Source organism: Gossypium hirsutum, chromosome D12, assembly GCF_007990345.1.
Source record: "Gossypium hirsutum isolate 1008001.06 chromosome D12, Gossypium_hirsutum_v2.1, whole genome shotgun sequence".
NCBI lineage: Eukaryota > Viridiplantae > Streptophyta > Magnoliopsida > Malvales > Malvaceae > Gossypium > Gossypium hirsutum.
The window spans coordinates 15,869,262-15,880,044 of NC_053448.1; the positions used below are offsets into that span (position 1 = coordinate 15,869,262).

General features: G+C 31.0%; 2 protein-coding genes across 2 annotated transcripts; one reads left to right on the forward strand and one right to left on the reverse strand.

The window, feature by feature from the left end:
• Positions 1-3,362: 3,362 nt before the first annotated feature.
• LOC107945447 (wall-associated receptor kinase-like 20) lies at positions 3,363-7,119 on the forward strand. Its single transcript, XM_016879463.2, has 2 exons — positions 3,363-4,371; positions 6,972-7,119. Exons 1-2 carry the CDS (start codon positions 3,507-3,509, stop codon positions 7,022-7,024), a joined length of 918 nt encoding a protein of 305 aa, XP_016734952.2. The 5' UTR covers positions 3,363-3,506; the 3' UTR covers positions 7,025-7,119.
• Positions 7,120-7,142: 23 nt separating this feature from the next.
• On the reverse strand, positions 7,143-9,778 carry LOC107945448 (uncharacterized hydrolase YugF). The gene is made up of 4 exons (XM_016879465.2): positions 8,894-9,778; positions 7,744-7,836; positions 7,596-7,663; positions 7,143-7,506 (listed from the first exon to the last, which is right to left on the reverse strand). Exons 1-4 carry the CDS (start codon positions 9,524-9,526, stop codon positions 7,341-7,343), a joined length of 960 nt encoding a protein of 319 aa, XP_016734954.1. The 5' UTR covers positions 9,527-9,778; the 3' UTR covers positions 7,143-7,340.
• Positions 9,779-10,783: the final 1,005 nt, after the last annotated feature.

Genomic DNA, 10,783 nt, shown 5'->3' on the forward strand with positions numbered 1-10,783 from the left:
TAAGTCAAATTTACCACATATGTTCAAATTAGTACAATTCATATAAATAAAAAATTTCTCGAGAATTTTAATATGCTTTTAGCATCCTAAATCCTTCAAGGATTTTAATATAAACTTTACTATATAGTGATTCATAAAAGGTTGTAACAATAACCATTAGACGGAAGTTAAATCTTTTATGAATTGTCAATTTAATAATATATCTAAAGGTTATTGCATCCACCACAAAAGAATATTATATCTTTTTATAATCAATGCCAAGACTTAGCGAAAAATTTTATATTTTATTCCACTTTTGCAAAATTACTTCAATTGCACCCTCACTGACTTTATACCTTTAGATATTTGGACTACTGGTCCAAAAACTCCACGAATTTAATTGTACTTGAGTTGCATCTTTCTATTTTGATCAATTTATTTCATATATATATTTCTCAATATATTTATTCAAGATCCTCATTTTATTTCATTATTTCAATAATAATATTGCATGCAAAATCATTGTCGACCACTTTTATTATTCAGTTCCACATTTTCTCGAATTGACATAACTTATTGAGGTATCTTATTTTCATTATTTTAAAATTCAGTTTCAGATGCCGGAATCTCTTCTAAAGTTTTACTTATTAGTTATGTCTTAGGTCTCTTCTGGAGCACCCGCCTCTACTATATGACCATCTAGAAGAATTTTCATCTTTGGAACCGATCAATCTATTATTTATTCTAACTGATTGTTCTACTGGGACTTTGATTCAAATTAAAATATTAGATGGCACATAACACTTGGTTATTCTCATTAAGTTTGTAAATACATCTAACAGTTAACTTGTAATGAGTTATCCTTATTGAACTTCTGGTTCAAATTATTCTCCCCTAACTCATTACAAGTTATTATTTCTCTCCCCCTAATGTCAGGAAAACTATCGAATCAAAATTGTAATTACAAATCATGTCATAATTGAATCTCGAATACATTCAAAACATCTAATAATATAAAGAAACTTGTAATTAATATATAATCGCAACTTTCTTTGAGGATTCACTCATCTTTGTGCGTTGTGGTGGAGCAATTGGAACATATACGCACATACAAAAATTCAAAGATGAGAAATATTTAGCTTTTGATCAAAAACCAATTATAATGAGGAGTATTTATAACTTATTAGCTTGATGCGTACAACACGTAAATCAATATAATCTCATATTGAAATAGGAAGATTTATTCTCATAAGTAATAATTTAGCTATTAGTTGGAGGCATTTGATAAACAATTCAGCTAAATCATTTTGTGTGTGAACATGAGTTACAGGATGTTCAACTTTTATCCCAATTGACATGCAATAATCATTGGAAACTTGGGATGTAAACTCACCAACATTAGCAAGATGAATTGTTTTAATTGCATAATCTGAAATTAATCATTTAAATAAGCAATCTCGCAAATGACAGGTTGCGAGTTGATAACGCATGTGATTATTTTGTAGATGCATCTACCAAAATCATATAATGTCAAAATCATCCACATGGTGGATGAATGAGCCCATATTCATTTAAGAAATGCAAAACATTAAATCTCAATTTTAGCTAGTGAGTTTCTAAGAATGAATTTTCATTGAGAACAAACAACAAATGACAATTTTTTTAATTAAAGAATCTTATGGTTTTTTAATAAATGTCCATATAAATTCTCAATTAATTTTCGCATCATATATGATCCAAGATAGTCTAACTGGTCACGCCAAGTAGTAAACGCATTTGTATTAGTAAACTTCTAGTTTACTTTAACATGTGTTTCAATTGTACTTAATTATAACAAATTGATAATTTTATTATCATTCCTTTTAATTTGTATCCACATATAAGTACTATTATGACATTTACTACTAGAAATGTCTAAATCAATGTGAAGTCTACAATGCCACTAAGTGAATGTAATTTCCAAATAATTATATGTAATATTCGCTTCAGGAATATGCCAAAATCTTCAAATATCTAAAAAAAAATTTACAACTTCAGGTGCATCCAATCATAACGAGCTTTAGATAGAATTATAATATTTTATTGCTCAAATAAATCTTTCACAGTCAAATATTTTGCTTCCAGCCCCTTAATGGGGATGATAACAAAAGCAGATCACAAATATTATAAAATAAATGTAAATTAATAACCCAATCCTCTCTTTTTCATCCTTTCAAAATAAATATTTATAGCAATGTTGATTCATATGAAATATAGTATTTTCCTCATTCACAATCTCAATATAAGATCCATTATAAATATCTTTTTAAAACGAATGGATTAATCATCATAAGATATTAATATATATTAACTCTTCTGAAGTTTTCGACTAATTTTGTACTACCAAATATTGGAATAATATTTATTTGTTTCAGTACCAAATAAGATAAATATTTTCTATCTGTAATGATAGCATTCATTACTACATTCTCAAATCCTTCCTCAAAGAATATTAATAGAAACAAAATATTTGGGCAAACACCACATATATGGCCAATAGTCTTTCATATCATAATGTTATCTTTACCCTTTGAAGAGTTATCTTGAGAACTCTCATTGTTCTATTATTTATTACTATTTTCTCACTTTTAGTGGTCCATGATTATATCTTTTATTTTATTTTATGTTTGCATTCACTTCAAGAAATGTAACAAATTTGGTAGGGCAGACTTCTAAATATCTTTATTGATTTTTTTATTTCATAATCATCATCGTAAACATACGTGAACTTTAAATCAGAATCTATCTATTCATGTTGTCATTATTATTCTCTAATTATAATAAATATGATATGATAAATATGATATGATAAATATGATATAATAAATAAAATATAGTAAAATATACTTGAAGATCTTTAACATCATCATCATCACCTTCACTATTGTCACGAGCATCTATTCTGCGATTGAATCTTTGAACATCCTGAAGATGAAGTTGTAAGGGTGAAAGTTAAGCTGAAAATGAATTTGATTTGTGGGACGACTTCGAAAGATTTTGAAAAAATAGAGAATCATCATGCTGATAACATGTTACAAAATAAAGAAAGATAGAGAGAATAAAGAACAAAAAAATATGAAAGCAATAGAGTATGTACTTTATTGATCAAAGGGATGATTACAATGTTTCATCAGAATTTCTATTTATAGGCATAAGAAGTATAATAGAAGTAGAGATCTAATTCTAATAACAATTAGAATTTAAAGTACATTAAAGCTTTATATTGATCACGATGGACATCCACTTAATAAGATATTCATAATAAACATATATTTATAAAAAAAATATTTTTTTAAATTTTCAAATGGATTGAAATCGTTTAATTCGACGGATGAAATGTATTGGAGCTGGGGTTGTATTTCTTGAGGGCACTGCCTACATCATAAATTATCTGGTTTTGTTGTCTAGTTTACAATATCAACAAAAGAAACCAATTAACTCCCAACTCTCAATAAGAGATATCAGTTACGAACCCAAAACGTAAGCCAATGGATAGCCAAATTCTTCCCTTCATCATCTTCCTGATCGCCGTCACCGTCACTCCCTTACTCAGTTCAGCGGCGCCAGCCACACCATGCCAGTCCAACTGTGGCTCACTTCAAATCAAGTACCCTTTCGGCACCGGCTATGGCTGTGGCTCACCACGGTTCGAACCCTACATAACCTGCAAGTCAAACCAGCTCCTGCTAACAACCCACACCGGCTCTTATCTAATCACCGCCATATCTTATAAAGACTCAACCCTTACCATCACCCCATCCGCCATGTCTACTTGCAACTCCATGCAACAGTCCCCCAACTTGGGGCTCGACTGGGCTAGCCCTTTCCAACTAGGTCCATCCATTTTCCTCCTCCTTTCATGCACTCCCCCGACCTCTTCCCTCACCATCAAGGGCTCCCCCGTATGTGACCCTTCATCCACCCACCTCTGCGCCACCATCTATACTTGCCCCGCCGTCGTCAACCTCCGCCTCCCACTGTTCCCGCCGACCAACACCTGCTGCGTGTACTCGCCGGCGAATTTCAACAGCAAAGGTGAGTTGGACCTGAGGGAAATGAAATGCAAAGGGTATGCATCGATTGCTTCCTTTCAAGATTCACCGACAGACCCTAGTAAATGGATGTATGGGGTGACGTTAAAGTATACAAATGGAGGTTTCGATGATTATTATATGAACAACAAATGCAATACTTGTGAGGATAGTGGCGGAATCTGTGGCTATTCGCCTCCTACCAATTCCTTCCTATGTATCTGTAACAGTGGTTTCAATGCCACCACAGATTGCTACAATAATTACAATCCCGTTCAGGATTATGAGGATCTTATTGGGACTTCCGCTTCATTATCAACCCGTATGTTTCTCTTCTCTTTTTATTTTATTTTATCAATTTATTATTCCATACCCTTGTTAATATAATTACACACCATTAAAACTTAATTCATTCAACTTTCTTCTGTGTTGTGATTTAGTTAAATGAAAATCCATAAAATAATCCATTCTCAATTTATCAAATATTAACCTTTACTTTTTGTTTAAAGAAGAAACCCTTATTTTATTCATGGTGTTCATCTTCCATGCGGAAATGGTAGGTACCGGGTGGGTCGAGCTATTCGTCCAAGGTTGAAGGCTCACCCGAAATTTAAGAGAGTTTTCATAAAAATATTAAGTCCGAAAAATAGGTTTAGATAAAAAATTGGGCTTGTTTAAAATATAGGTCGAGCTCAGACTTAAACATTCAAGGCCCAAGCCCAGCTAAGCTCATTTTTAAATTTATAATACTTTATATTATATTATTTTTATATATTATGTAATTTAGAACACATTAAAGAATAAACCTATAAAAATATATAATATTACTCTAATGTAAACATTAAAATAATGTTAAGATGACTATATAAAAAATTTCAATAAATAAAAAATGTATAAAATTATTAAATATTAAATAATATAATATAAAAAATATTTTTAAAATTTTAAAAATAATACGGACAGACCTAAAATAGGCTTGGGTTAGTCTTTTGCAAATATAGGCGGGTTTGGGCAAAATTTTAATCCCATATTTCGAGCCGGGCCGGGCTTAGGCAAATATAAAATATATTAATATCATGCTTAGGCTCGACCCATGAACACCTCTAACATAATGTTACATGAATACAACACATAAAAATAATTAAAATATGATAAAAATATATAAATAATACATAATTATATTAAAAAATGAAGTGTTTGATAAACTGGTGAAAATTTTCACCATTTATTGTTTTAATTTTGTTTGATAATTTTATTAGTTTTTATAATTAATACAAAATTTTCATAAAAAAGTGTTGAATAAGATAAGTAGGTGGATAGTTACTTACTACTTAATTGAAAAATATTAAGTTAATTTTATTTTAAAATATATATTTGAAATAAATTATCTCTACTCTTTTTTTGAAAAAAAAAGAGATATCTAAATTATTATATTTAACTTTTATCCAAAATTATACAAAATAAAACATTATATTATATTAATAAGATTAATTTAGGAGTATTTCAAAAAAAATGTAAGAGATAAATTGTTTTAAAATTTTTAATATAGAAAACAATTTTTTAATATAAATTCAATACTGGTAAATTTTAGTATTAAAAATTCAACTCTTTTTTTGATACAATAAAAATTCAAATATACATGCACATGCTATACTATCACACAAGCGAAACTGTTAGTTGAATTCTGAAATCAAGGATAAATAAATTCACTTCAACCATTAAACTTATTGCTCAAATTTAAAAAAGTAAACACGTTATTTTTTAATTTACGAAATTACACCCTAAGATATTAAAATTTGTAAAAATATAAAATTATAACACTGTAAAATACTATAAATATTAGATAAGACCATAAATTTTAAAATCTAATACTAGGGGGATAGCGTACGAGATGCTTATGCTTTTTTTGCAAGAAAGTGAAACTCAGTTTTGCTAATGGAATTTGTCTTGTGGCTTAAAGGTCTAGCTTCTTTTTAGGTAAAACAAGAGGGAAAAGACAAATAACAAAAAGTGAGGCGTTGTATATAAACTTCTTTTTTTAAGTACATATATTATAGGAGTTTGTTTCAAAATAAATTTTGAAATTGAATACATATATTAATATTATATAGCGTTTGTAATCATAAAAGTTGTATTTAATATTTTTCACATGAAAAATAATTATAAAATAGAAATAATAATATAGAAGATTCTTTTTTTCAAAAGCATAATAATATAGAAGATGAGAATGAATTGTATGAAACTGTGATTTCACGTCATTTCTATTCATTTTACTCCTAATCTTTAACATTTTTAGTTGAATATAAATTTTCTTAGGAGTAAAAAACTGAATATCAGGAGAAAAATCTGATTTGTCATTCTCCTATTAGAAATGAATAGAAATGACATAAAATCACAGTTTCATATAATCATTTCTCTATAGAAGATATGTATGGGTATAATTAGATTTGCAATAATATTTATAGATAAATATTTTATAATATGAAATAGATATTAAAGTTTTTTTAGAATATAGATTAAATTTTTTATTTAGTGTTAGTGTATAAATTTATATATCAACAATAAATTATGTATTGTCATTTGTCAAAATGTTTAATTATCTACCTTTATTTTAAATTTTACCTTTGATTATTAGTGTAATAATATGAGAAAAAAACTTATTTAAAAATAGTTAAGCATAAAATAAAAGAATTAGTACAAATTACCGATTGAGTCTTAACTTGATTGGCATAAATATTATTGCCAAATTACAAGAAATTATTCAAAAAGAAAAAGTATAAATTAGAACATGCTGAAAAAATAATATTCCAAATAAACATTTTTTTTGGGAAAAAAGCAATCATATTTTTTAAGTGAATTTAAAAAAAAAAAAAATAAACCTTAAGCTTCTCTCTCTCTCTCTCTCTCTCTCTCTTTTTGCAGAGAAGATTATGCTGGGATTATGGGTTGGTCTGCTTTTCTACATTGCTGCTTGAAAAAGAGAATGGCCAAGATTTTGCCTTCTGTTATGCCATCCCCATTTAAATGTTGTAAGTTTACGATAGAATCCAACAAACTTTACCCCCCCCCCCACCAAAGTTGTAAAGCAGAAAGTTTATTAGATAACGAAGTATATAGAGATAATAACAAATCGTCGCTGATTCATACAGATTTATATACAGACAATGAGTAATAATATTTTCAGGCAAAATATAGCTCATAAATCCGCATCACCTTAAGTATTCTTCCATTAAAACACAATACATTTGCTAATGGAGGCTTATGTCCTGGATTGTCATCCTTGCATTCCTTTCAATCTGTTTTACAGCCATTAATGCTATGGTTTCCAGGTTCCATAGGACGGAATGTATCGATAAGGAAATATTTGAAGTGCTTAAGTAACACTTTAGGCTTCTCTACATTGATGGCATGCCCTGCATTTTTTATCATCACTAGTTTTGCGTTGTCTCCTAGATGCCTGTGTCACGTGCCGAAAGTTAAAATCAATATTACCTTCAAATATAAGTGTAAAACAAAAAAGGGATATTAAGATGCTTATTTGTTTACCTTTCCAATCTGTGTCCCAATTCCAAAGGGAATATTTGGTCATGTTCTCCCCATATTAGTAGTGTTGGCTGCACAAAACAAGTATTATTCACTCAGTAAATACTCGAACAGAACCCCTTATAACTGAGGCTACATTCTTTGCAATAACCTGGGTTATCTTGGGAAGATTCGACAGCTTTCGGTCCTTGTGTAATGCTTGGATCAACTCTTTTCTCTCTTGAAGATGTTCCGAACACATTTCCTGCCAACAAAATCGAAAACCCGACACAAACTTAAGGCCATAACATTATGGAAAGCTCTTGCTTCCTTGCAAAGACCGACATTTGTATAGCAGACCTGAAGTGAGATCAATAACAGTCATTGTTGATGTTCAGCCAGGGACCCAACTGACTGCAATCATTCAAGTTACAAAAACCGACAGGATTCAAACAACATAAAGAGATTAAGTTAATTCTCTACTCATTGAAACCGTTTTCCAACAACTAAGCTTATGGAAGAATTTGGAACATCATGTCCATTCTGGTCACAGTATAGACACTTAGTTTCACATCATTCTTGAATCATCTAACATGTCCTTTGAACAAATTAGGCAGACCTATCAGCAAATTAATGTTCCAAAATTACATTACATGTACATAAAGTGGATCTAGTGGTAAAAGTACCATAGAAGCCCTTGTACTAAAAGTTGGATTGTATTATGCCCCTTTACTCAAAAAATAAGCAAATTAGTCTTTATGCATTAGATCAAAGAACAAACTGGTCCTTTTGTTAAAAATTTAATCCATTTTTACTCTCAAAATTTGATTTTTTGTACGTCAGCATGAGGTATACATAGAATGCCACGTGTTACTATCTAATTATTTTGTCAATCACGCTAATTTTTAATAGTACAAATGGATTAAATATTTAACAAAAATGACCAATTTATTATTTGATCTATTTATCTATACTTTTAATAGGGTGAGCAAAATACAAGTTGATCCCTATTACACCTAGCTCTACTCTAGTTCTTAATTAAAATCCAATAGGTTTCGCTATTGTTCCCTCAGATTCTCTGTTTTCGTCATGCAATAAAACATTATGCAACCCAAAACCTCGGTTTCCACCACTCTGATTTTCACCCAAGCCTATGACTTATCTATGACAAATCTGGGATTGCAATAAACCTATAAAAGTCTCCGACAAATGTATGAACACCAATCAATTCATTTCTAGAAAAGCCATAAATCTTTAAATTTATAAAGGGCAAATCAATCACTTATGATTGAATGAAGAGAATTTAGAGTAGCTTTACTCACACGGATGAAATCGTTTAGAAAACAAGTAGGAACTCCTTTTCTAGGCTTATAAAACGAAATCTTCATCAATTCCCTCATTTTTTGGGGCGTTTGGGGCAACAAAATACTAACGGCTTCATCTACACTTTTCACTTGAAGCATCCCTTCCTCCATATCTTTGTCTTCCAAACACACCCCAGCGCAACATAGCACCAACTTCTCCACTCTCTCCTTAAACTGCGCCGCCAAACTATAACCAACGAAGCCGCCATAACTGATCCCGACAACGTTCATAACAGTAACCCTATGGGCCTCCATGACCCGCATCACACACTGAGCCTGAAACTGCTCGGAACGTTCGGGTCGGGACGTGTAAGAGTCGCCGAAGAAGAGGAGGTCCGGGACGTAGACGTTGAAGCGGGACATGAGAGGTGAAACGAAGTCGTTCCATTGCCACATTGCGTTGGCGCCTATGCCGTGGATCAGGATTAACGTGGGCCTGGATTTGATGTGAACTTTGGGGACCCAGATGTGCATGACGGTGCCGTCGCCGAGGTCCATAGTCGATGATCGGAGACCGGCTTTGGAAAAGCTGTAGCGGAAACACCTGTTCAGCATTGCAGTCAAGCTGAGGTTGGCCATTTTCTTTTTCATTTTTTTTGTAAAAGTAAACACTTAAATTATGTTAGAAAAAAAGGGAAGAAAAGAAGACGACTTTAAACGAAGAGGAAGATGACGTCGAGGGATTTACTTGATTTTAAACAAAGCGCCAACATTTTTGTGCGCTATTTTCCTAACGAATTCCGTTTTCTGACCGACAAAATTTAATATCTTTGGTTTTGTCACTTTGTGGGACAAAATTAGGTTTATCATTTGGATGGTAAGATCAATGCCAGACAATTGGACAGGTATCACCAAAAAAGGGGTTTTTTACATAAATAGGGTAAGAAAAAAAATTTTACTAAAACAGGGTGTCAAAAAAATATTTATTAAAATAGCTTACTTTTTTCATTAGAGCTTATTAAATAGGCGCCAATGAATAAAAAAATATTAATTTTTTTAATAAAATATTATTTTTTATTTTCTCGGGTCAATATATAACCCGTATAATACATAGTATTGGTGCCTATCTCAGAGGAGCCAATGGTGATGCCTATCTGGGAGGAGCCATTATTGGTGCCATATTGAAAGGCGTCAATGGTCTGATTTTTCCCTATAAATACCTCCAACAAAGACATAAATTTTACTAGAGAAACGGAAGAAATAAGAAGGAAGCAGAAGAAACAAACGAAGAAGAAGAAAAAAAAAAGGTATTTTGATTTATTTCTTTTTAAATAGAATGTAGAGTCTTGTTAGTTATTTTATTATTTGAAAGTTATTTTGTTAGGTTATTAATTTTGTTAGCTTCTGTTTACATTTTTATGTAATCTGTTTACATTTTGAAACTGTTTTAAGAAATTTGAAATTCTTTTTAACAGATCTAATATTGAAAATGGAGAATCAGTTTTTTGTATGCGTTTATTTCGATGGAGAAATTTTGACAACAACTGTGGGATGCATATTTGAATGTCACAAACAAGTAGCAATGAGATTTGATAGAAATATCTCGTTTGATGATATGAATGAAAAAATTAGTGAAAAAATTTATAGACGTTGTGGGAGAAGGATATCAAAAGTTTTCTATAAGTTTCCAGTTTCAACAGATCCAATAAAATTTACCAAAATGGAACTTGTAGACAATGAAGACGTGGAGATAATGGTCGCTTTTTATTGTGGGACTCAGAGTAACAAAAATGCACCGATTCAGTTATTTGCTGAGTTAGCCGGTGTGGAGGCAACTGAAGATCTCACTCCATTAGGTGAAGAAGATGGAGTTGAAGTGCCGTGTATGGTGGTTTCGGTATCGTATGT